A 26,229-nucleotide genomic window follows, 5' to 3' on the forward strand; every position below is an offset into this window, starting at 1 on the left:
GGTTTGTTTTTCATTCATCATTCCTGCTTGTGTGGGTGGACAAGGAGTGAATGAGTTTCTCGGGGAGGGCAGCAAATAAAAGAGGCACACATTTCCTTGAAGGATGAGTAGGTTTTTTTGCTTCCTACTGCTTAGGTGAATATGTCACAAAGGGACTGGAGGGAACCCTAACAGCTTCTCTCCCAGGTGGAGGAAACCACTTGCTCTTGATTTTTTTCCCTTTGATCACCATGTGCCAAGAGATAAAAGGATTTTTGGGGTGGGTTTCATCATAATAAAGTCCTGCTTTTTCTCCCTACAGCAAGTGTTCTCAACTTTTCTTTGGATTGTTGAGAATCTCGTGGAATTACAGTGGATCAATGCTCTTCCAGCTGAGGGAAGGATGGGTGGGTGGATCAGGCCTCTGTGCCAGGATGGTCCATTTCTGGGAGAGACAGCACTGGTGCCTACAGCCACAACCCTCAGTTCTGCCTTCCCCTGGTCTGGAAGTTGACATTAACAGGCAGGAGATATGTAGAAGTAGATGAATTTTAAGGTTTCTTCCAATCCGAGCCATTCTCTGATTCTTTGGTTAGTCAATGTCCAGGCTGGAATCTCAGATTGAGTGTTGGGCTTTGCTTTTTCCACACAATCCCTGTGTTCATCATTTATCACCTGCTTTTTCATTTCACCTGAGGCTGTGGTGGTGTCCCCCTGGTGCCAGGAGTCTGGTGTGTCCTGGTGAAGGGCTGGCTCCTGCCCCACATGGGGCACTGATGCTCTCCATGGGCATCCCCAAACTGAACAAGCCAAATCTTTGCAGAGAAGACATGGAGGTGGGAAAAACTGGTTGCAATTGATTTGTTGGCATTTGGGGGGCTTTTGATTGTTGCAGGGAAGGAATGCCCCATAGGGAGGGAAAGCAACGTTCCCTTGGCTGGGGTATGGGAGGTGTCTCCTGTACTTGCCGTCTTCACACCAGCAGGGCTTGAGGCACCCTGCAGGGAACCAGGATGGAGCTGGTGCTGGGAAGGGCTGTGGGAGGTGGGGGGACACCCTTGCAATGCATGCATGGTTCTGAGGCTGGCCTGAAATGGGCAAGGGCTTAGCACAGCCCCGTGCTGGATCACACCAGGGAATGGCTGGACCTGTCTGAGGTTGGATATCGGGGAAAGGTTCTTCCCCCAGAGGGTGCTGGGAGCTTCCCAGGCTCCCCAGGGAATGGGCAGGGCTCCAAGGCTGGCAGAGCTCCAGGAGCATTTGGAAATGCTCTCAGGCACAGGGTGGGATTGTTGGGGTGTCCTGTGCAGAGCCAGGTGTTGGACTCAATGCTTCCCCTTCCAGCTCAGCATGTTCTGTGACTCTGTGCTTTGTTCCTCCTCACACCAAAAGCCCCACATGGGATTTGCAGGGGCACATCTTCAACTGGCACGGAGAAGGCCAAGCATCTGCAACCTGTGGAGGATGCTGAAGAAGGACAGCCTGCCTGCCTGTGCTGCTGGAGGTCAACGTCAGTCCTTGCAGAAAAGCTGCAGGGTTCCCTGAGGAAGGGAGGGACGCTGGGACACTGCCCTGTGCACCAGGCAGGGCTCTGTGCCAGGAGCTCCCTTGGCAGAGGGAAAGAAAGACCTGAGAGGTGCTTTGTTTTCAAGCATCTCTGGGAAATTGCAGGAACAAAATTAAAGGAGGTAAAAGCAAAACCAGCCCCCACAGCACTTGCCTGAGTAATGAAAACCTCTGATGGTGCTGCCGAACTCTGGGTTTCTCCAGACAGGGTGGAATCCAGGCTGAGCTCAGATTCTCCATCTCTCTGCCAGGATGGAAAATATGATTTGGGTTTTCACAGCAGGGAGTTAGGGGAGAGATGGGCTTTGGATAAATTAAAACAGACCAATGACCTCCTGGGTTCCCGGCCAACAGTTACCCTCAACTGAAAGGAAATATTTTTGAAATCGGTTATTTAGGCTTCATTCTCCCAAAGCCAGTGTTCAGGCTGCTCTGGTAACTGCACCAAGGACCTTGCTTTATTTATTTCATATGTCAAAATGCCCAAGGACCTATAGAAAATAATGATTTTCCATTTATATGGGAAGAACAGCATAAAGGGGGGGAGAGGGATTTAGTCCTAAACCATTTCTGAAATGATAAGAGAAAAGCAAGTGTCTCAAGTGATGAAAACCAGTTGAATTCACAAGAGTTAGGCTGAACAACAGGAAAAATATGGCTAAAAGGAGATGTGACCAGTGCCCTTTTTTGAGGCTAAGTGTTCTGGACTTCAAAATGCCCCAGAGGTGAAGAAAACCCTCCTTTTTCAAAGTTGCCCCAGAGGCCTCACAGGTACCTTGCACTGAATTTCTCAGCTGGGAGAACTGCTGTGGTCTTGCTGGGATTTCAGCCTGCAAAAACAGACAAGGATTAGCAACTCAGCTGCCTGGGCATGAAAGTGCCCTTTCTGCTGAGGGGCAGGGTAGAGCAGGAGAGCTCCAGATCAAGTGATGCTATCGGGTATCTCCTGCGTTTTCAGGCAGAACCTCAGTTGCTGTCTGAGCAAAATGATAGGGAAAGGGGAAATTCCACAGAGATTTATGTCAAAAGAAGAGAGAAGTCAGGTGGTTTCCCTGCTCCTCCGAGCAGCTTCCTGAATTTCAAATACTGTTCTTCCCTCTGCCGTGGGAAACACTTCTGGTCCCTTCTACCTCCCCCTGCATTTCTCTGCAGTTCTGCATGGTCACCAATCAGGGGAAAAGAGAAAGCCTTCAGAAACATCTGAGACCAAAAAGCCACAAGGACCAAAAGCCACATCTGAGACAAAAAATCACGTTTAGTGAGAGGAAATGTGTGCAGGAAGCAAATGGTCCCTGAGCCCTGCTGTGTGCACGCTGGGGGGCTCCCGGTGCACCACGGCCCTGCGATGGTAATGCCGTTCTGGGAGCCGTCAGCACTCCCAGAGAGGGAAAAGCAGCGGCCCGGGCTGGCAGCAGGAGCCACGGCTGCCCATGGCTGCAGAGCCCCGGGAGCGTGTGCTGGGGCTGTGTCCTCGTGTGCCAGAGGTGGGACAGCGCTGGCTGCCGCCCCGAGCCCGGGACACACGAGGAGAGGCGACGCCCCATGCCTGGGCTGCGCTGGGCACAGCGGCTCTGCTCCCTTCCCATTCTTCCTGATGGTTCTGGCTGCGCTACGTTAAATGGAAAGCAAATCCCCATCCTGCCATCTGTGCTCCTTTGCTCTCACTGACGGGCTCTTGTCATCTCTTGAGGTTTGCCGAGGGGTTTCCCTGGGGCTCTAAAGGCCCTGGGGCCATTGCAGTCTGTGCCCAGAGCCATCGCCCCCCCCCCGTCTCCAGGCCACCTCCGTGGGATGGGACTATGGCCGCTCCCCTTCAACGCAGAATCCAGTGCAACAACAACCACAAAATCCCCTGCTGCTGCTAATTGAGCATCTCAGCTCCCTTCCGCACTGCCTGGGCAAGCAAGGCTTTGGGAGTGCAGACGCTTCAGGATCAGCCTCGAAAATAAATCCAAACAAGCACCTTTGGAGCTTAAAGCGATTCCTCCTAGAAGCCACTGCAGGGAAAAGCATTTGTTTATTAACGAGAGGCAGCAGGAACAGGGCATGAAAGGCGGCTTTGTCTCCCCGGCCACTGCGTGTTCCGTTTGTCTCTATGTTAATGCTTTTCCTTCAGGTGTGCAGGGAATCTCGGGCACAAATCTCCCAGCTCCATAAAACCATCGGGCAAAGAGGAATCCCCGGCTCTCGGGCCCTGCGCATCGCGGAACCCCCGTGTCACCTGCAGCCGCCCCCAAATGAGCGCATCTTTGATTTCCTCTGCGGGGAAAAGGGGGGTTCTGCGAACGCCTGGGGGCCTGCCGAGAGGCCGGCTCCATGGCCGGATGGAGGGAACGCGGTCTGCCTCCTTCCCCGAGGACCCCCAGGGACGCGGGGATCCCCGCCGCAGCGGGCATCCCCGGGGGGGAGTCCCCGGGCAGGGAATCACCTTTCCGGGGGGTGCGGGGGTCAGCATCCCGGGGGCAGGGGCGGCTGAGGGAGCATCCCGCCTCCTCCCCGCGCCGCGCCGCGCCAGTGCCTGTGCCGGTGCCGTGCCGCGGCCGCGCCGCGCCAGGCCGTGCCGGTGCCGTGCCCTGCCGTGCCGCTCCGTGCCGTGCCGGTGCCGTGCCGCCCCGCGCCGTGCCGTGCCGTGCCGTGCCGTGCCGCCCCGCGTCGCGCCGCTCCGCTCCGCCCCGCCGCGCCCGCCGCGCCGCAGCCCCGCAGCCCGGCCCCGCAGCCCGGCCGCCGCCGCAGGGCCGGCGGGCAGCGAGCGGCAGCCGGCGGCATGAGGCGCGACCCGGCGCCCGGCTTCTCCATGCTGCTCTTCGGCGTCTCCCTCGCCTGCTACTCGCCCAGCCTCAAGTCGGTGCAGGACCAGGCGTACACGGCGGCGGTGGTGCTGGAGGGCAAGGTGCAGTCCGTGGGCCCCCCCGCCGGCGGCAATGACAGCCGCGGCGCCGGGCCCGCCGGGGGTGTCCTGGTCAAGGTGCTCGACCTGTGGCCCCTCAACAGCGGGGGGCTGCAGCGGGAGCAGCTCATCAGCGTGGGCTCCAAGGCGCCCTGCTTCAAAGTGAAGCGCAACCACCGCTACATCTTCTTCCTGGAGCCCACCGAGGAGCCGCTCGTCTTCCGCACCGCCTTCGCTCCGCTCGACACCAGCGGCAAGAACCTCAAGCGGGACGTGGCGCGGATCCTCTGCGCCGACTGCGGTACGGGCCGCGCCGCGGCGGCGGGGGGCGGCGGGGGGCGATGGCGGAGCGGCGGCGGGGGGCGATGGCGGAGCGGCGGCGGGGAGCGCTGGCCCGCGTCCCGAGCAGCCGCGGGGCGACAGGTCCGTACCGCTCGGGGGACAGGTGCCCGGCGATCGCCCCCCCACTTCAGCCCCGGTGGGCTCCGGGAGCCGCGCCTGCACCGGGGGAGATGCGATGCGATGCGATGCGATGCGATGCGATGCGATGCGATGCGATGCGATGCGATGCGATGCGATACGATGCGATCCGCGCGGCCCGGCCGCCGCAGCCGCGCTCCCCCCATCCCCCGGCCCCGGGGCTCCTCGCTCTCCCGGCTCAAAGTCCCGCAGCCCCGGCCCGGCGCCGCGCCAGCAGCGCAGCCCCGGGCCCGGTGCGGGGAGTGCCCGCAGCCCGCGGCCGCTCGGCGCTCGGCGGTGCCGCGCGGGAGCCCCCGGTGTGAGCGCGGTCCCGGCGCCCCGGTGCCTCTCCCCTCGGGGGCCTCGGCCGTGGCAGCCCCGCCGGGAGAGCTGCCGGCCCGCGGGGGCTCCGGTGACTCCGGCCGCGACCCCCGCCCCGGGCGCGTTCCCTGCTGCGGAGGGGGCCGGGCCCGGGATGCGGGGCTGGGACAGGGGCAGCGCTCCAGGTGTGCCCTAAGAGCCGGGAAGTTTTGCGTCTTCCAAAATAACGGCCTCGCGGGGCGAAGTTGGTTTTTCTTTTGTTTGCTCCGCGCATTTCGGTGTCTCCGATCACGGCTCTCGTGCGGTGGCTTGTGCTGTTCTTCCAGCACCTCTGGAAACGCGGTTATGAAATGACTTCAACGGGAAGCGCCCGCCGGAGCGTCCCTGCTTTTGTTCCTGGATTTTCCTTGCTGTCCTCTGGCAGGTGAACACCTGCGAAGGGCTGGGCGGTGGGGGACCGGGCGAGGACAATGCCTGCATTTTCCCAGGGTTTGGATCTGAGCTGACAAAAATGCACGGCTGGCCCTTCATCCAGCCTGAATGCTGGATACTGTGTCACAATATCTGGAGAAGGATGGCGTTAACCCAGAGAGCTCTGAGTGCTGTGCCCTCAGCAAGGCTTTGAATTCCTCGTGTTTGCTGTGTTACGAGGATATACAGGGTGTCTCTCCAGGGAATCCAGGCTCCCCACTCAATGTCAGTGCACTGCATCCTCATCAGGTTAATTGGCCTTTTGCCTCATTAAAAGCAAGGTACTTTGTCAAGTTATACTTAGCTCTGTAATGACCATATGTGTACTGCTCTGTGGCGGTTGTTGTGGTACTAACTGGGTGTTTCTGGGGCAAACACTCTGCCATTCGGGACTGCTGACCCCGCATTGTGAAAGCTAGACCTGTCTCTTTTTTAGTGATACAAAAGATAAATTTAGAAGCTTGCGTTTCCTGGGAGAAAGGTGGAACCTTGCATATCATAATATGTTGTTGAGGAAAATGGGCTAGGACTGTGTGCAAGAAAACTAATTTGGGAGACACTAATTTCATGTGCATCTGTATATGGGCCATCGTGGACAGAGAGGATTGAGTGAAAGAGCTGTGGTAGAGACAAGAGGAAAGTAAATGGGGGAATTTCTCAGGACTGTGGTCTCATTGTCAGGGGAAAACACAGCAAAAGGTATGTGGCTTTTATTTTTTTTATTTTTATTTTTTTTAAATCAAAAAGGATTCTGAACTTGTGCATCTCTGAGCAGCAGGGTTTGACTTGAAGGGGAATGGAGGCTGCTCCGTGGCATCCTGGCTCAGGCCCAAAGCATTAATGTGTGGGCTGATGTAACAACAAGTTAAGGGTTGTCATTCTGTCGTGACACCTCCTTGGAGCTGATGCTTTTGTTGCTGTGTGGCTCCGATGGCTGATTCGGCTCCCTGGCTGAGGGACACTGCAGATTGGTGGGAGACTCGTCTCAGCAGAGCTCGATGGCAGATTCCAAAGGAAAAATAAAATCTGGTGGTTGGGAAATGTCATAGCTGTGGTTAGGTTTGGTGATGAAGATGAAGAGGGAGCCTCAGCTTGCTGAACTGGTGGTTCCCTGAGCACTTCATGCTCTTGGACCAGCTGGGAGGTCACTTCTGAAGGTGACTTTCCTGGCAGGATCTTCTGACTTGTAGTATCTGAGCTGCTGGAAAGGTGTGGGAACTGGGAACCCATGGTTTGCCTTCCTGCTCTGTAGTTTGTGCTGGGAAGGGAGATCCAAAAGGATGCAGGGGTATTCTCCATTCTTGCTGCTCATGGGGGTAGTGAGAACTCCAGAGCTGGCAGGGGGGTGAATGTCCAGGCACGAGGAGCACTCTGAGGGACAGCTGGGCTGCAGCTGTGTGAGGGATGTTACGGAGCTGGGGGACAGATGCTGGGGTCACTTCTGCGTGGGAAGGGAGGACCTTGTGGCTCTGATCACTCCAATCCCCCCACTCCCAAAGATGGAGGCCTCGCAGGACCATCTTCTCCCTGTTCTGGCTCTGTGCCTGGGTCTGTTTTCCAGTGATTCATCCCCTTCTCACTGGCTAAGATGCTGTGTGTCTCCTGCTCTTGCTGCGTGCCGAGGTCCAGGATGCGATGCAGGACTAGACCTGTGATGGGAGCATCCATGTCCCTCTCCAAGAAGCAGTCTCTGCTGTTTGCGCATCTCACTTAGAGGAGAGAAAGTGGGTGCTGAGACTCTGCATGGGACCCAGCCCCTCTCTGAGCAGAGCCAGGGTGAGGTGAGAGAAGGATGGCCTGGGGTGTGGGGGACAGAACAGGAATGCCAGTCTGCATGCCTGCTGCGTGTGGGGTCTGAGCTGGGCTGCTTCTTGTGTGCCCCCTGAGCAGAGATCCAGGGAGGGGGATTCTCACTTTGGCCATCCCACTGCTGGGCAGGCTCTGAAGGCTGGAACTTCCCCACCTGCAAACCCCAGAGAGGTGCAGCCTCTGCAGCTCTGCCCAGCCATGGTTTTCATCCTTCTGGCACACAGGGAGCAGCTGGTCCTGGGGCCTGGCATCCTGCAGGTCTCACCACCCCCTTGTCCATCTTAAAACCTCTTTTGCACTGGGAGTATTATTGTTTTTTTTTCCATGCTGTTATATAACGATTCCTGTTATTGCTTCTCCTCCTGTCTCTTTTCTTTGTATCTTCTAGCTCCCTAATTTTGGATGGTCTCATATATCCTTTGTGCCTACACGCACAGATCAAGGAGGAGGAAATAGGTGCAAGACACAGCGCTGGCTCTCACTGGTGAAGGAGCTGGTGGCATTCTCCGCACTGGAACAACTCCTGCTCTGAATCCAGAAGGGGGCTTGTGTCAGCAAGCCTGGTCTTTAGGGGTAGCTTGTGTCAGCATCTCCTTCCCACTCCGCATGAGTCCCCTCTACCTGTGCAAAAGATTTGTGTGCAGATATTTTGTACACAGCAGAGTGGGGACTTAACCTGTCCAGGCTCTGATCTCTGTTTTCACGCAGGAACAAATGTCTCCCTGCCTCCATATGCAGCGAGTTGCAAAGTAGCTTTAATTAGAGCTACATCTCCTGAAGCACCTCACCGAAAACGCTGCTGAGCTCCAGGACGAGGTCTGCCACTCGCCTGTAGGATTAGCTAGCTTAGCCTGGGCAGGTAATCTGGTGGTGGCAGATCCCTGGGAGGATTTGCAGGCAGAGGACCTGTTGTTGTAGCTGGTACTTCTTGTGAGATGAGGTGTTTATTTTATTTCCAGTCCAAAGGTGTCTTGGTCCCAGTGGGGATCAGGAACATGCTGGGGCTGTGGCATTGGCCTCAGTGGCCACATAATGCTGGGAGCTGTTTATCCTGGAGCCAGGTTGGTTAGAGCTGGCCTGTGAGGGGAGGAGGGAGGCCGGATTTTGAAGTGCCCGCTGGAAAATACAGCCCTTTGGATTACAGTGTAGGTGTTGCTGCCTGAAATAGCACTGGCAACTTTGGACCAGCAGCTCATGCAAAAATATCCCTCCTCACTATCCTGCAGATCATTGGAAGCCAGGCAGGCACAGGGGAGGGGTGTGAGTGGGCTCCAGCCACTGGTGATGGTACTCTCCCTTCATCCCAGGACAGCTGTGGAGCACAGAGCAGTAAAGCTGGATTATCTCACACACCACCTTGCTAATTAGAGCTGTCTGAAACTGTTTCTCACCACCTTCAGAAAATCACACTTCTTTGGGTTTGCAGAAGAGCAAAGACTTGCTTCCTTCTTGCCTTGAGTTTCTGCAGATGGGGAATGGTCACTGCGCTGCAGACAGCTTTGACCTCTCACAAGGGTGGCACAATTCTGAGTGCCCTCTTAAATCCTCTCATACAGGATTTGGTCTGGAGTGGACCTGGAGTGGCTGGGTCCTGTGGCCAGGTCAGCTCCTTGTCTCCTCCCAGACGAGCCATCCAGGAACTGGCAACTGGAACTTTGCTCTGCTGAAGCTGCAGGTCCAAGTGACTTCAGTGGTGCCCAACACAACTGAGTTTTTCCCCTCCCAGACATGTGCCATGTGTGGAGCAAAGCCTGGCTAGTTTCTCAGTCCCCCTTCCAGAAATGTTTGACTAAATTAAGCATCTCCCCAAGGATCTCCATGAGTAAGACAAGACTAAAACAGCTTCTGAGTGATCCCAGCAGTGCTGATTTCTCTATCTAGGGCTGCTCTATGCCCAGCCCAGGCTCCAGCTGCTGCTTGGAGGCTCTTTGTGCTCCACCGGCTGACAGCCCTTAGATATGGGCCCTGAGGCAGAACGCCCTTTCTAAATCACAGGCGACACCTTGACTTGGGTTTGGATCTGGATCAGAAACTGGTGCATGCTTGGGAGCACAGAGGCAATAAACTGCATCACCAGGCAAAAAGGGAGCCATGCTCTGCCACAGCTGAGCTCCCCACTTCGTTTGGGCTGTGTAAGATGCACCCTGGGCACCAGGGCCTGGAGCCTTCAAGCACTTGGCACACGCCAAAATCTGCTGCAAAGTGCCTCAAGGGATGTGTTTTGGTACCGTGCTGCTGGGCTGAGGGTGCCTCTCCAGCAGACTGGAGGGGGTGGCCGGTTCCCCTGCGCATGTGACACGGCTCCTGTGCGGAGCGGCCGCTCTTTGCCGGGTTTGGGGCGCTGCATGCTGCTGCTGGAGCCGCCTCGCCTCCGCTCCCCTCCGGAGTCAACGTGTGACGCTGCTGAGCGTGGATGAGAGCTGTGCTGGCCCTGGCACGGCACCTGGGCTTCCGCAGGTCAGCTCTGCTGGCCCAGGGCAGGTGACGGTGCAGATGCAGGGCGAAACACGGAGCTGAGCGATGAACTCGGCCAGGAGCAGCTCCAGGAGACTGAGCCGTGGGGGCAGCCGGTTTGGGAGGCTGCGAGCCCGTGGGCGACTCTGGTCGTCTGAGGAATTGTCACTGCAGAGGAGCCTGAGCGACAAAGTGCTGGGAGGTGAGGAAGTGCCTCCGCCGAGCCGGGAGCTGCCGGGGCTGTCTGGCAGCTCCTGTCGGTGCTCCCGTGCCCGCTCCGTGCCCTGTGCGCAGCCTGGTCAGCGCTGCCGCCGCCGGTGGGAGCTGGGCAGGGTGCAGCAGTGCTGGCAGCACACCCTGCCCCTCTCTGCTGCGCAGAGGAGGCTGCCAGGACGCGAGTGCACCCCCTCCCCAAGTGCCGGACCGCCCCGTCGTGCCCAAACGGTGCCGCTTGAAGGCGAAGGCCGTGCCCCGCTCCCCGGTACGGTGTTCTCTGCGCTGGGAGCTGCTCTGTCCGCTGCAGATGGCAGAGGATGCCTGTCCTCGGCGGGGGCTCGGCGGATGCGTGCGGCGATGGGAGGCTCTGGAGGAAGCTCATCTCCCTGGAAACTTTGGCAGCCAGGCGTCTGCTTGCCTGTCGAATTGGGTGTGCAGCAGTGGAGCCCCACCACCTCTCAGCTCTTAAAGTCTCAGCCCTGGGGGGAGGTGGAGTGGTTTGCCAACTGCCCAAAATTTTGGGGATAGAGTACTGAGCCTGCAAGGGTAGGCTAGAGATCAAAAGGAAGATGAAACACGGTGCTGCTCTTTCTCTGCTGAATGACCATGCTCCCAGAGCTTGGCTGCTGCAGCTTGGGGCTGGGCTGTGTGCTGCAAAGGCTGGGCTGAAGGGCCAGTAAAAGCTGCTCTTGTTGAATCCCCATAGTCCAGCTCCACCCTGGATAAGACCCTGACCAGTCTGGAGGATGGAAAATATAAGGTATTGCACAAGATTGGTCCTGGAAGCAAGCACATGGTTTGCATCTTGAATGTTGTAGCTCAGGGACAAGGTTCTTCTGCCCACAGCAATTCTTCCTGGCCTGGACAGTCCTTGAATTCTCTTTGTTGCAGTTGGTGGCCACAGTGGCTCTCCCTGGTCCCCCGACCTGCCCCACACCCACTGCCTGCAGCAGGACAGTGCCCTCCTTCCCTGTATTCCTGTCACTGTTTGCTGGCCTCTGGAGGGCAACTGAGTACATCCTTGCACACTGTAGCATGTGTTCTGGTTTTGTAGGAATAACACTTCATCTTTGGTGACCACCTGGAGCAGAGCTGGCTGCTGTTGTCTCTCTGCACAGCACCTCTCTGCAATGGGACACATGTGCCTGATGAGTAGGGATGTGTCACGCTTGCGACAGAGCACTCAGCTCCTGCCCTGCTGCCCCCACCTCTCTCCCTGTCCTGACGTGAGGGAACTGTCCTTCGCCCTCTTGATGAAGGTGAGAACTCTGGGAAAGCCTTCCCAATGGGCTCAGGTGCTGGAAATGAGCCTGTAGGATCTGCGGGTGAGAGCAGAGCCTCAGGGCTGATGGAAAGCAGATCTTGGATGTGATGGTTTTCTAGGGCAGGTCTAGATGGGCAGTGCTGTGCCTGATGGCTTGTGGAAAGGCTGAGGAGGATGGGAATGCTTTGCAGAGCCTGTGGAAGGACACACTGTACTACTTAGTGAGAGAGCTAGCCAGGCCCTGCCAGTGTGGGGTCGGAAGGCAGGTATTTGCATTCATTATAATCAATCACTGCTCCTCCACTTTCTCTAATGGCTCGGTAATGACGAAACACTGCTCAGGAGCCTCTCGGTGGTCTCAGGGCAGGCAGATGGCTTGGCAGGAGGGTAGGGACTGGAATTAGGTCTGCTTTCTGGGCTGCCTCAAAGTTGGCAGCGATGCACGAGCCCTGGCTGCTGCCCTGGCCGGAGCCTGTCCCCGCCGGACCCTGCTCCCGCTGCCGCACCGGCGGCTCCTGCTGCTCGGGATGGGCAGCCTTGGGACCAGCCAAGGGAGGTCAGCATCAGGCACAGCCTTGACTGCCGGCCCCAGCCAGTGGGATGTGGCCTTTGCCATCACGCAGAGGTGCGTGGGTGTGTGATTAGCAAAACGCTCATTAGCCCTGGGAGTGTGACAGGGAGAATGAGGCGCAGGTCAGGATGCCTTGCTTGGGAGTCAGATTTTCCACATGGGTCCATGGGATGGTAGTAACGGCAAGGGTAGGAGTGGGCGCTCCTCACCCTTGTCTGGACCTGCTGCTCTAGGTGTTCCCCTCCCACCCCTTCAGTCTTTCTCAGCTGCCCTTCTGTGTGTCTTGGTGCAGAGGAGAAAAGGAGTGTGGACGTGTTTGGCTGAGTGTCCCCATGGTTGCTCTCAGCCTTCAGCCAGGCTGACACGTGCTAGGAGCCCAGCTGGTCACCAACATCCCTGGGAAGATCCTCTGCCATGTGAGGTCTCAGCCACCTTCTCCCTGTATCTCTGCTGGGAGAAGGATCTGTCTTCCCATCCTGGCTGCCAGGCTGGCTCAGCCCCAGCCCTGGACTCCATGGGGAGCTGCCTGCTGAGGCTGGTGGGATCTGGGGAACATCAGGGACTCCTCTCATGGGGTGATGGAACACTCACTGCCTGCCTGGGCTGGAATGAAGCAGAAATTTCTGTCCTTGGGGGGCTTGGCATGGACAGCTTTGGGAAGACCTGGAGACCCTTTCTCACAGCACTGGAGAGCCTGAATCCCACAGATACATCCCTAAATATGCAGAGCTGAGGCATCAGGAAGGAGCTGGAGGAGTTTCCCTGCCAGGTCCTTCCTGCAGATCCTGGCTTGTCTTGGCACTCTCTGTGTGCATGCAGAGTGTGTGCATCACCCATTCCAGCAGCAACACACTCAGCCCTGCTGACGGGCCAAACATCAAACAAGTTCCATCACCCAATGACGCCCTGACCTTGAGTGTTCCCAGAAGATGCCTTGTCAGAAAAGGGGGCTGCCGCTGGGGTAGAGGTCTGGGGTACACCAGGATTGCTCTTCTCTGGCACTTTCTGCCTAGGTCGGTGATTTGAGCTGGTCCTCCTGGTGTGGGGGACACAAGAGGCTGGATGGCTGTTGGTTTGTAGGATAGCCGTCATTCTTCCTTGGACATTCAGGCACAACAGCAGCTGCAAGTTCTGGCAAATGCTGCCGAACCCACAGGCCAGAGGATGCCCAAGTAGGATTACAGGGAAGGAGAGGAAAACCTCCTAGGGGTCAGGTATTCTGGTGGATTTGGGAGGCTCAGATGCAGCTGAGATTCTGGGGAAGGCCTTGAGGGTTTTGAACATTGGGTAGGATATAGCAGTAGATGTAGGATGGTTTGGATGGGAATTAGGATTTTTTCTATACCTACAAGAACTGGGGTGCTGATGGGAGGCAGCAGGCAGGGGGTCACCCAAAGGTCCTTCTTGCACCCAGAGCCTCACTGCAGGGTGCTGTGGGGCACTGAGGGGAAGGACTGGGGGGTCTCTGAGGCCATGCCTGCATGTACAGCAGGGTTGGGGTGCAGCTGCTGATTCTGCAGCTCCCCACATACCTCGATGCCAGAAAGGATGGGCTGCACTGGCTGAGGCACAGCACCTGCTGAGGCAGTGCTGGGTGTTAGCCCAGGAGAGGTGTGCTGTGATCAGAAATTCCTCTGATGTCCATCACCTGGACCATGCTCCAGAGAAAGAGCTTTGTGGCACATCCAGCCCATTCCAGCGTAGGGATGTTCTGGGTGGGGGCTGCTCTCAGGCAGGGGTGCTGGCCACACTCTCTGCAGCCAGGAGTGTTTGTGTGGCTTTGTGCTCTGGAGGGAAGCAAGGCAGGCAAGGGGGCTGTGCTTGGAGACTTGGTTCAGGTCCCATCTGTGCCGCTGATTGCAGGAAAGCTTCTTAGCATCTCCATGCTGTGATTCCCAGCCTGACAAGCAGGAGGGATGCTGCTTTGCATGCTCTTCTATGGAGCAGGCAGAAACTGGTGGTGTGCTGGGTTCCCAACAGTGTGTCAGCACCAGAAATCACCAGAAATGGAAACAAAACCCTCCCCTCCCTCCAGCACTGGTCACTGATGCACCTCAGCACCACCCATCGCCCCGGGTGCAGGGCTGTCCCTCTGCCAGCTGCTGCCCTGTGGGCTGGCAGACCAGGCAATAGAGGAAGCAGACCCTACAGGGGCTCTCTATGCACTTGGGGGCATCTGAGTTGGTGTTTGGGGTTGGAAGCCTCTCCTCGTTCCTGAAAAGGGTCTGCAAGAGACCTGCAAAGTGTCTCTCCTTGGGTGGCCACCTCGTTTGAATGTTTCCCAGCCAAGCTCAGCTCCCAGCAGAGGTGTTAGATCCACAAGGACAGAAACTCGTGGTGCCCAGCCCTGCCTCTGATCTGCAGCGGCACACTCCATCTGTGTGGGGGAGCTGTGACGTGTGAGGAGACGATTTCTGTCAGTCCATTCCTGGTGACATGCAGGCTTCTGGCATCCAGGCTGTTTCCCTGGTGCTCAGCACTAGCTGGGACTACCGGCGGCAAGCACGGATCCCCGAGGGCACTTGATGCTGTGTGATGGTGTGGAGAGAGGATTTCCCAAGCTGCTGGAGGGCTGAGCAGCTCTGTGGTGCTCGCTGTGATGAAGGATGCTTGGCGAGGCAGGCGGAGCGGCTGCTCTGCTGATGCCTGTGAACTTCTGTAGCTGCTGCACGGAGCTGACAGAGCAGGGGTGTGTTTTGTGGCTTAAAATGACCCTTAGAGCTGCCAGCAGGACCCATTCCCCAGTCCTCTAGGATGTCAAGCGCCAGTGTCACTTGGCAGGTGATCCAAACCCATCCAGGCAGGGTTTTCTTCAGCAGGCTCTTCCCAGGGAGAGCACAGACAAGTGCACTGTCTGCCTGTGCTGAGCCAGCGAATGCAGGGGCCCTCCTGCCTCGGGCTGCAGACGGCTCCAGGCCTCTCCTTCCTTCCCAAGCACTGCAGGCTGGATCACCTTCTGCTCTGTGGCGTCAGGGCAGGGGCAGGGAGCCCCGAGCTGTCACACCAGGACAGCACAGGTGCGAGGAAGCGGAGGGAATCCTGCCTGCAGTGTGATACACCTGTGGGGAAAAGAGCTGAGTGTGCCAAGAACACACATGACGTCACTGCAACCAGACAGGTAACAGAATGAAATCACTGCAGGAAGGAGGCTCCGGGTGTCTCTTTGAGCAAGGAGAGGAAATGCCTTCCTGTGGTGAAGTGTGACACTGGGTGACAGGCGATGAGACCAGCAAATGTCATATTTAGGTGTTAAAGCATCCAGGAAAGGAGCTGGCAGCTCCCAAACCATAAATACATGAAGAAGGTTCTGGCTTCAGAAGGGCAGATGCGCACACTGGAAGGTGCCCTGGGAAGCTGTGACCTTTTGAAACCTTCCTGCTGTGGTTTTCCCTCACTGGCTGATGCTGACACTTGCCTGTTGTCCATGCTGGATGTTGGCCAGCTGCAGGGGCTGCAAGTTTGCTGCTGCCAGCAGGGGCTCCTGAGGCTGGAGGTGGCTCCTCAAGCCACGGTGCCACACAGCTCTGAGCTGGGCAGAGGGGGCTGTCATCTGCTCTGGAAGCCAGGGAGGCGTGTGCTGTGTGTGCTCTGGTGTAGGGTGGCACCTCTGGGAGAGGTCACTCAGTCCCTGCCCCTGTGTAGATGCCTGCAGGCCTTGTGGGCCTTCCTTGAGGGGAGAGGGATGCTGAGGCCTCTTGGGTAGAGCTGTTCTCCAGCTGGGGTGTTTCCTTACGTTGCACAAGATTTACTGAAAGCCTCGTGTGAAGCGGCTGGGAGGGGGTGCAGGGATGAGTTCCTCTTCCCATCATCTCTTCTGAAACTCAGTGTCCTTTCCCGTCATTCGGCCTGCAGGGAATTTCCCACCCTCAGGCTGTGTCCCAGAGCCAGGGGAGCAGGACCAGCCCCTTCCTCCCCTGGGCAGGCAATCCAGCCCTTGGTGCTTCACTTGTGGGTGTCAAATTAAACCTGACCTGGAGCACAGCACAGCTGAGCCCTGCCCAGGCTCTGATTCTGGCCCAAGGAGGCTGCAGAGCCCAAGATGTCTCATTCCAGGATGAAGTGGGTCAGTCCAGGGCCTTTCCAGAGATCCCAGCAGCGTGGGCAGAGCCAGCACTGGAGCTCTCCTTTGGGTGGGGCTGTGAGGAGCAGGCTCAGCCATGTCCCACTCTGCCAGCTCTGCTGCCTGCTGTCACCAGGGGCACAGCCTGGTGCCATGGCACAGCTCCAGGCATGGCACACCTGCAGCCAGGCTGGAGGAGGGATGAGTGGTCACGGGGGTGGGCAGTGCCTGCGTGGGAGGCCCACACACTGGGCATCTCCTGCTAAAAACTAAGTTGTACCAGGTGTGTGGTGTTCCCAGGAGAGTTATCAGGTCAGTGTGGAGCCTGTGGAACACACATCCGTGTCCCTGGGGCAGAAACCTGCCCTGCAGTGGGGCCTGGAGGTTTGGAGCTGCTTGCTGTAGCAGACACACACCTGCCAGCAAGTGAAGCTGGAAACAGGATTTTATCTGGAGCATTTTTATGCTGGGCTGAACTTATCTTCTTGAACGAGTTGGAGAGTGGGGGAACAGCAGAAAGGGGGCTCATCCTTTAGCTGCTGCACCTGAAGGGAACCCTCCTCCATGAATTCTTATTTTCATGGATTATATTCTTCAAAACAATGATTTTTTTTCTCCTCTCTGTAACGGATGACACGGGAAACCCTTCTGCAAGGAAGTAAATTCTGCCTGTCACGGTGGCTTTCATCTGGCAGTGTTGAATTTCCTTCCATGCTGCTGTTGTCTTTCTCTTTTCCCCCTTCTCTCCCGCCCACACACACTCTTTTCCATCGTACATCCTCAGCTTTCAGAATTATAATTGCAGCTGAGTGAAGAAAACCCTAACGTGTTTTGAAGGATGGCTTCAGTGCCTTTTTCTGCAGTGTTCTCTGAGTCTGCACCCTGTTTGAAAATGTGAAGCTGTTTAAATGACCTTTTTTTCCATTTAGGCCTATTTTTTGAGGATATTTCCCACAAGTTCCTGGAAAGCTCCTTCTTTCCTTTTCCAAAAGCAGCTGGGTGAGCAGTGGGGGCTCAGTCAGGAGAAAATGAGGCTCAGGGGGGACCTTCCTGCTCTCTGCAAACCCCTGACAGGAGGAGTGGAGCTGGGGCGGGGAGGGGGTGTGTTGGTCTTTTCTCCCAGGTAACAAGTGTCCTCAAGGTGTGCCATGGGAGGTTTAAATTGGATATTGGGGAAAATTCCTTCGCTGAAAGGATGGTCAGGCATTGAAACAGGCTGCTCAGGACAGTGGTGAAGTCATCATCCTTGGAAATGTTGAAAAAATGTGTAATGTGGCACCTGGGGACGTGGTTTAGTGGTGAACACGGTGGTGCTGGATTAAGGGTTGAACTTTCTGATCTTGGAGCCCTTTTCCAACCATAGCAGTTCAGTGATTCCACTCATGGTGGGACTGCAAGCACAGTGATGCTTCTGCCCATGCACCATGCCCTGGGACAAGCAGGACAGAGGAGGCCAAGAGCCCTGCCTGGGGCTCCTGGCCCAGCCTAAAGCGGCTGCTCAGACCTCTGTGAGCAGCTGCTGCACCAGGAGGATTGTGCAGAGGGGCTGTGCCCTGCTGACCACTATCGCCAGCCTGTGAGCTGTTTCCCCAGATGTTCCTTTGGCCCAAGCCCTGGGCCACAGGCTGTGTGTGCCCCACGCTGCTGCCAGAGCAGCCCTTCCCAGCCCAACACACTGGATATGCTTTGGGGAGCTGCCAGAGCAGCAAACCCAGCTGGCCATGGCCATCCCACTCCCACAGCTGAGTCTGGCTTGGCAAAAACTGCAGGATGGCTCAAAGACGAGCTGGAGAGGGAGAAGTGGGAGGGGAGAGGCCATGCCAGGCAGGTGGCTGTGGTGTCTCAGTGCACGAGGGCTGCCCTCCCCTGCCACTGACCCTTCTGTGCCTCGGCTGCTGCAGTGTGAGCTCCCTGGGGCTGTTGGCAGCTCACTGTGGCTGCTGCTTTGGCTTTGCATCCCTCTCAGTGGAGATCAGAGTCCTTGGAGAAGCCTTCAGAGTCTCATCAGTGTCACTCTGCTGGTAGCTGAGACAGCTCTGTGCTTCAGGGTGAGACGTGCTCAAAGGCAAAAAAACCCCGGGGCAAGCTGGGGAACAGAAGCCACCACCAGCTGGAGCTGTAGAGTGTCGGGTGACCTTTTTTCTCCCTTGAGCAGTCTTGCTCGGGGGAAGTGGAGGACCCTTGATGCTGAGATGCTGCACTGAGACACCCAGCAGCGTGTTCTGTGTGTCAGAAGCTGCCTGCAGCGTGCGCGGGTGTTTATGGCAGGGAAATGAGGCAGCTTTGCCACAACCTGTTCCTAAACCTTTTCTAGTTCCACCTGGCTGCTTACCCAGCCGGCAGAGGCAAGGGAACCGTGCCTCCTGCCCATGGATGCAGGGATATTTCCCTCCCCTCCCCCTGCAATCAGATGCTTGCAGAGCAGAGCTTGCACTCCATCAGACGTGGGTGTCTATAAAAAGCCTCCCTGGGGTTGCGATTGGGTGGGTTGGCTGTGCCACGTGGTTTCTCGTAAGGCCTGTGTTGCTGAGCAAGTGGCATTCCACTTATTTTTGGCATTAATAGTCTTTAGTTAATACATAAATTCAGCTTAAATTCTGGATGGAGAATAAATCCCAAGTGGAGGCTCTGCTAATAAGACGACAGACGCTTCGGGGAGCCTGGGACGCCTGTCAGCGCACGGCCGTGGCTGCGAGATCCGAGAGCAGCAACACGAGGGCCTGAAAAGTTACCACCAGTTGTCTGACTCAGTTACACAAGGATTAGGCAGGTGCCTGAGGTGAGCTGTAGCTTTAACTGCTGGAGCTGAACTCATTACAGCAAATGCCCCGGTGAGATCCCCCATCCCACCTGGCGCGTGGAGGGAAGGGAGTCACAGCCTCAGCTTAGGTCTGACCACTGCAGAACACCCTCATCTCTGCAGTCTCCTGACAGACAGACCTAGCTTGAGGTCCTCTGCTCTGCTTTATTCTTGCTGACCCCCTGTCAGTCTTCCCAGGCTTCCCCACCTCCTGGTGCATCCCTGGGGACCTTCAGCTCAGATCTGGGTGTTTTGAGGGCTGCATCCCAATGGCTGTGTCCTTCCAGAGTCACACATCCCAGTGAGGACCTGGCAGGGAAAACCATGACCAAGCCATACTGAGTGTGGGACCTCGGAGCTGCGACCTTGGGCTTTGCTCCATGGCTGCTGCTGTCCCTTGAAGGAGGGTCTGGATGTGCCAGCAGGCTGTCCCAGGGTTTTGTGGCATTGTGCTCCCCAGGGCTGTGCCATGGGGTTCTGCAAGTGTGGCAGAATGGAGGGCCCCAAGCCTAAATTCACCATGCCCACGATGGTTTTGAGGGTCGAGGCTGGAGCTGACTTGTGTCCCTGCCCCAGCAGGCCCTGCTCAGCAGCACCAGTACCTGGAGCCTTGCTCACCCACGTGCTGCCCACCCCACCTGCACAGGGGGCTGCTGATGGCTCTGCAGCCCAGCAGGTCAACAACCCTCCTCGTGTCCTTCCCATGACCATGCTGGAGCTGTTTTGTGCCTGTGTGTCAGATTGACAGGCCAAGAGGGAGGTGCTCACTCCCATCTCCAGCTGCCTCCTGAGCTCCTCCCTGCTTTTATCTGACTGCTGTGAGATGAAATCCAGAATACTTTCCGTGCTTTTTGAGAAATGCCCTTGTGAAGAAGCAGTTTTCCAGGAACCTCTCCAGGGTTGTGCTGCACTGATGGTCTGCCAGCCTGTCCCACTCCAGCCCTTCCCTGCCCTGTCCCTTCTCTTGGATTTGGGGTGCAGGGTGCACGCCACTCTTAAGGAGGGGTGTCCAGGTGACTGGGCCACAAACCCCATGGCTAAGGGGTGGCTTCCCGACAGCGTCCTCATTGTGTTTTCATGAATTTCAACTCCTACCAGAGCTGAAAAGGGAGGTTATCCAGGGTTTAGAAGAACACCAGTTGGTCCCAGTCTCTCCTTCCTCACCTTGCGCATGAGGTCAGCCCCTACATGTGCAACACTTTAACCCCTTGCAAGGAAGCAAAGAGTTTAAAGAAATTTTCCACCCTCAGATCTGGGGAACTTCAGGTTTCACTTGCAGTCAGGACTGATGTTCCAGCACTGGCCTCATAAAATGGGGAGAGTCAGAGGGAATTCCTTTTCCCATGCTCCTCCCTGTGGATTTCCATCTCACCCTGCTTCTTTCATCTGCAGTTTCCATCTGAAGGAGCAAAAAGGGAAACCTCAGTTGTTTTGTTTTGGGGACAAGGGTTTGAAGTCACATTGTTTTCCCATATTTTTGGTTCAGGGGAGGTGGGGCTCATTTCAAAGCCTGCGTGTTGCAGTTGGGAAAGCCCTGGCTGATGGGACTGGTGGTTATCCCGGATTCACAACATGAGGGGGTGAAGTCCCAGCTGCAGCCTCTGGGCAAGGTGTAACAACCAGGAGGCTCTGTGCAGAGCTGTAGGTGGATGCAGCTATTCCTCTCCTCTCCTCTCTTCCCCCACATCTGTGTTCCCATCTGGGACCTGCCTTGGGGATGCATCACGCTGCAGTAGAAGCTGCAGCATGAGATGATGCGGGGGCGGCCCGGGGATGCTCCTCTCCTGGAGCAGGGGCCTCAGGGAAGTAAGAGAGAGAGTGAGTGTGTGTGTGTGTGTGTGTGTGTCCCTGTGCTTGTGCCAGAGGCTTCCTTTGGAGCCAGAAATGATCAATGCTGGAGGCTGGGGGGGTGGGAGGGAGGAATCCCAGCATCTTCCTACCCAGTAGCCAGCAAATCGACTCTTAGGATTGGCCGTTGCTAGGCACAGCGCTGGCCAATGGGCGCAGAGTGGTCCAGGCACGGCCGGGACATCCTGGCTGGGGCTGGCGCCCGTGTCCCGAGAGGACAAACCGTGGCAAGGGACAGCAAGGCACAGGAGGGAGCATTTGGCATGCAGACTGAGTCCAGGCTGAGCAGAGCTGCAGGGTTTTGTGCTTTGGTTTCTTGGCCCCAGGCACTCTCCTCCCTGCTGCCCTCTGGCCCCTTTTAATCCGAATCCCTCCATCACCACCCCGTGTATCCCAAGCCCTTGGGAGGGTGAGTGTCCTCCCCACCCCTCTGTTCTGCCCCAGAGAGAGGTGATAGCGAGGTACTTCTCACCTGGAAAAGCCCAACAACAACTCTCTCAATAAACCAGCACCGAATGAGGCAGAATAAAGAGAGTATCTAGTGATTGAATAGAACATCCTTCCAGATGCTGTGCACCCACATTTGTGCAGCATCAGACAGACTCTGGGCAGATTTCTTCCGTGTCTCAGAGCAGATCCAAGCCAGGGAGGGAAGCTCTCCCTTTTGGTCATTCATTATATAATTTCCTTCCAAGAAAACAACTATCAAGGGTGTTCTCACAAGGACTCCTTGCTGCACTGTTAAGAACAGGCAGGGCCACACAGATGGTTCATCTGCTGTGCTTGAGTGGGAGCTGCCATGGGCTGCAATATCCTGCTGAGCTTTTCCCATGGGCGAGGGACGTGTGTGGCACAGCCCAGCCTGGAATGTGCTCAGTACGTCCAGCACAGCCCAGCACAGCCTGGGCATGGGTGCACTCAGCTTGTAGGTGCACCATAACTCCTCAAGGCACAGTGCTCTCCTGCTCAGGATTGATGCACTCCGGTGGCTGAAGCACTCCTGAAATGGGGGATGCCTTCTGACAAAGGCTGGAGAGGAATCTTGAACAAGGGCATGGAGTGACAGGACAAAGGGGAATGACAATTGGGATGGGGTAGAAGACAAGTAAAGTATGGGAAAATAGCTGACAACTTTGGGGGAGAGCAGCCTCTGTGACCGCTCCCAACTTGTGATGGGCTTGGATTAGCCATGGAATCAGGACAGGGCATGTGGGGAGAGGCACAGGCAGGGCCAGCCAGTCCTGCTCTGCCTTCGCTCTGTCACTGTCCCTGCTCCGTGGGGCTGCACTAATCCCCTCCAGGAAAAGCAGGGAGAGAGCTGCGCTTTGATGGAGACAAGGAACGGTTTAGAGGGAATTAGAAGGGATTTATGGTGGTGGAAGAAAACACAGTAAGCGTGGCTGGCCCGGCCTGGGTCAGGGCACTGGGCTGTGCAGGGAACTGGCCCCAAGGAGCTGCTGTGATGGCAAGGGGGCTGCTCACCAGAGTTCTCCTTAAAGCCACTCTTCCCAGAGGTGTACGACTGCACGTGAACCTTAATTATCTTGTAGAAGTTTTATGATGACTGGAAGAAGCTTGAGAGGATGAACAAGCAAAGCTCATTCCATCTGGAGATGAGTGAAAATGTCCCAGCATTTATTTAGTATCTTTTCTGTGTGCTTGAAATTCACCTCTCGGCTTTAGGTTGTCCATCTCTCAGTCCTGCACTGCTTTGAGCTAGCTACAAGAAGAACTCAAAAATGTCTGTTTGCAGGTCTCACTGAAGGCTTCTCCCAGTTAAAGCTTGGTTCCAGTTAGACCATGGAATGGGTGCTTTGGGTACCAGCAGCTGCCATTGGCAGCTCACAGTCTGCTGCCCGTGCAGCATTGTCCCTCCTGGCTGGCAGCTGGCTCTGCTGCATGCGATGAGGCAGGATGTGGGATGGACAGACTGCAATCCACCATTCTGGGAGCCTCCAGGGGCGCACAGGCATCGTCTGTTCCCCTTGACTTGCCTGGACAGGAGGCAGAGGTGGTGCTGATCCTGAGCCCTCCGCTTGCTACTGGCCCTGGAAAGCTCCTGCTGGCCTGGCAGGTCCTGGCTGTCACCCCCAGCTGTGGCTCTGCACCAGCAGCTGGGCCCAGTTGTTGGAGCAGTTTCGCTTCACAGCTCCGAGAACGCCAGGATGTGGCAGTGTCTGGAAAAGCTCGGGCAGGCTGCTCCCAAGGATGCAGGAAGCCTGACAGCATCTCAGCTGCCCCCAGCCTGCTGCAGAGACCGCTGGCACCTTCCAGGGCACAGAGCTCCCACCCTGTCAGGGAGACCTGTCTGAGCTCCCCGTGGGGTCTGGCAGGACTTGCTCACTCAGAAATCACAGGCTGGTCCTGGCAGGCAGGGATATTTGGGATGCAGCTGGACTGTTTCTGTTTATTGGTTTTTTTTGTTTGTCTTGCATGAGATGGTATTTTTTGTTTGGATTTAGATGTTTATTAGTTTTTATTTATGCTACAGTTTTATAAACTTTGAGTTCTATAGTGTTTTATTCTAATAAGCTAAAAATGGAGATGTGGGTTTTTTATGAGGTTTTTTAAGGATAAAATGTTTAATTAAGAAATTATACTTAAATTCTTTTTATTTTTAACTTAATAATTAACTATTTGTGGTTTGTAAGTCATCTGGGCTTGCAGCCCAGTTTTGTGGTGCAGGAGCAGAGTCTGGGGGGTGCCCGGTGTCCCAGCTGCTGCACTGCAGAGTTTTCCTCATGCACTGAAAGGGATGGAGAGGGGAAGGGCAGGAACCTGCCATCGGGGGGCAAATCTGCTGTCCCCAGGGGGGTCTGCAGTGAAAGCTCTGACAAGGTGCTTGGAGGGGGCCCTGTGTTCTGCTCTGAGCACAGGGAATGTCCCTGCTCTGCTTCCTGCTGCTCTTCAGGCAGCATCTTTGGGAAGAGATGGCAGGACAGGAAGGAGAGAATAAGGGACAGCCCATGTGAAGAAGCAGCAGAGAGAGGGGTGCAGGAAAGCAGGTGATGTGGTGGGGGAAGACATGGGAACCCAATAATTAAAATGATTTCCTCTGATTCTGCAGAAGGGTCAGCCAGGCAGTCGGAATCCTGGTGTGGCTCCCCTCAAGGTCATGAAGCCAAGGCTTCTTTGGAGGAAGCACAGTCCTGGGATGCTGCTGGATATCATATTTGGCTGAGCCCAGGGGCCTCTGCTTCCCTGAGCAGCCTCCTTTGAACACTTGTGTCCAGCACAGAGCCTCTGACAGAGCTCCAAGGTGACAGAGCGATTTGTCAGTGGCCCTGTCAGATGCTGAGGCCTCGTTCCACTGAGAAAGGATTTTAGGCTGTGACATGCACTCAGATTCCCATTTAGCTGCCAGCTCCAGCTGGCTGTTGTTTTTCCTGCTGTTGGAGAATAGGGTGAGGGATTGACTGACCTGTGTTTTATTGGATCTACCTAATTTTTTAATGATTTATTTGCTGCAGAGAAAACAAACTGGGGCAGGATTTGGGCTGCTCAGATAGACACTTCTCGTTTTTATTGCAGACTGGGTCTGCTGGGGTTTGCTGTGCTTCAGGATGATGGGGAAAACTTGGCTCTCCTGTCCCACTGGTTTCTTTCCTGGCTCACTGGTGAGGTTCCGGATGACTGGAAGCTGCCCAATGTGACACCCATTCACAAAAAGGGTGCAAAGGAGGATCCTGGTAATTATAGACCAGACAGCCTGACCTCAGTACCTGGCAAAATAGTGGAACAGTTTATATTAAGTGCCATCACACAGAACTTACAGGATGGCCAGGGTATCAGACCCAGTCAGCATGGGTTTAGGAGGGGTAGGTCATGTTTAACCAACCTGGTCACCTTTTATGGCCAGGTAACTCGCCTAGTGGATGCAGGGAAGGCTGTGGATGTTGTTTATTTGGATCTCAGCAAGGCCTTGGACACTGTCTCCCACAGCACACTCCTAGATAAGCTGGCAGCCCGTGGCTGGGACAGGAGCACTCTGTGCTGGGTTAGGAACTGGCTGCGTGGCCGAGCCCAGAGAGTGGTGGTGAGCGGTGCTGCATCCAGCTGGGGACAGTCGCCAGTGGTGTCCCTCAGGGCTCTGTGCTGGGGCCAGTTCTGTTTAATATTTGTATTGATGACATGGATGAGGGTTTAGAGTCTTTCATTAGTAAACTTGCAGATGACACTAAGCTGGGAGCGTGTGTTGATCTGTTAGAGGGATGGAGGGCTTTGCAGAGGGACTTGGAACGGTTGGATGGATGGGCAGAATCCAATGGGATGAAGTTCAATAAGTCCGAGTCCTGCACTTTGGCCACAATAACCCCCTGCAGCGTTACAGGCTGGGGACGGTGTGGCTGGACAGTGCTCAGGTGGAAAGGGACCTGGGGGTGCTGGTGGCAGCCGGCTGAACATGAGCCAGCAGTGTGCCCAGGGGGCCAAGAAGGCCAAGGGCATCCTGGCCAGTATCAGGAACAGTGTGGCCAGCAGGAGCAGGGAGGTCATTCTTCCCCTGTACTCGGCTCTGGTGAGGCCACACCTTGAGTGCTGTGCCCAGCTCTGGCCCCTCAGTTTAGGAGGGACGTTGAGAGGCTTGAGCGTGTCCAGAGGAGGCAACGAGGCTGGAGAGGGGCTGGGAACACAAGCCGTGTGAAGAACAACTGAGGGAGCTGGGGGTGTTCAGCCTGGAGAAAAGGAGACTCAGGGGTGACCTTATCACTCTCTTCAGCTTCCTGAAGGGGGGCTGTGCTGAGCTGGGGTCGGTCTCTTTCTCCGGGCAACAACAGACAGAACAAGAGGACACAGTCTCAAGCTGCGCCAAGGGAGATCCAAGCTGGAATTAAGGAGGAAGTTTTTCACAGAAAGAGTGGCCAAATACTGGAATCTTCTGCCCAGGGAGGTGGTGGAGTCCCCATCCCTGGATGTGTTTAAAAAAAGACTGGATGTGGCACTTGGTGCCATGATCTCGTTGAGGTGTTAGAACATGGGTTGGACTTGATGATCTTAAAGGTCTCTTCCAACCTAGAAATTCTGTGACTCTGTGATTCCCACGTGGTGCTGGGCATGTCTTGCTGTGGCTTATCTCAAAATTCCTCAGCTGCAATACCTTGGGATTGCTCTCTGGCACAGACACCAACACACAGCTGTGGAACTGGACCACTGAAACAGAGCTACCTGCAGAGAAGGGTTCTTAGTCCTGTCAGCTTGTGAACTGTGACCCGGAGCTTCTTCAGCCCAGATAAAACAGTGCCAAGGCATCTGCAACACTGAGAGTGCAGGTGCTCTTATTCCCATGCAGTTTAATTTACTGGTGTTGCTGTGTCTTGGTGTCTGGTTTTCAAGAGATCACAGCTAAGAGCAGCAGCAAGACTGCCCTGGGAGATGATGGGCACTGGGAAGGAGCAACAGCCTCTCCCAGCACTCCTCTGTGCTTCCCTTCTGTGGGAAGGCTGTGGAAACCCCAGACTGGGTCTTCCCTCTGCCCTCATGCCACAGGGCTGCAGGAGGGTGGGAAGCTGTGGCAGAGCAAGGTGCA

The 26,229-nt window shown here is 56.0% G+C and overlaps 1 protein-coding gene and 1 long non-coding RNA gene across 6 annotated transcripts in view; one reads left to right on the plus strand and one right to left on the minus strand.

The window, feature by feature from the left end:
* Positions 1-1,377: 1,377 nt before the first annotated feature.
* On the minus strand, positions 1,378-4,151 carry LOC119706358. Of its 2 annotated transcripts, XR_005258512.1 has the most exons (3): positions 3,974-4,151; positions 2,321-2,375; positions 1,378-1,789 (listed from the first exon to the last, which is right to left on the minus strand). It is a non-coding gene; the product is annotated as an uncharacterized LOC119706358 (long non-coding RNA). The 2 variants fall into 2 exon arrangements; XR_005258513.1 differs by lacking the exons at positions 1,378-1,789; positions 2,321-2,375 and adding an exon at positions 3,544-3,804.
* Positions 4,152-4,220: 69 nt separating this feature from the next.
* NRG2 (neuregulin 2) overlaps positions 4,221-26,229 on the plus strand; it is a 156,371-nt gene continuing 134,362 nt past the window's right edge. For all 4 annotated transcript variants that reach the window (XM_038149935.1, XM_038149934.1, XM_038149936.1 and 1 more), the window contains exon 1: positions 4,221-4,733. In XM_038149935.1, the coding sequence (XP_038005863.1) occupies positions 4,310-4,733 (424 nt within the window). In that variant the 5' untranslated portion in view covers positions 4,221-4,309. The remainder of the gene's footprint in view (positions 4,734-26,229) is intronic.

The sequence above is a fragment of the Motacilla alba genome, chromosome 13 (genome assembly GCF_015832195.1).
Source record: "Motacilla alba alba isolate MOTALB_02 chromosome 13, Motacilla_alba_V1.0_pri, whole genome shotgun sequence".
NCBI classification, from domain to species: domain Eukaryota; kingdom Metazoa; phylum Chordata; class Aves; order Passeriformes; family Motacillidae; genus Motacilla; species Motacilla alba.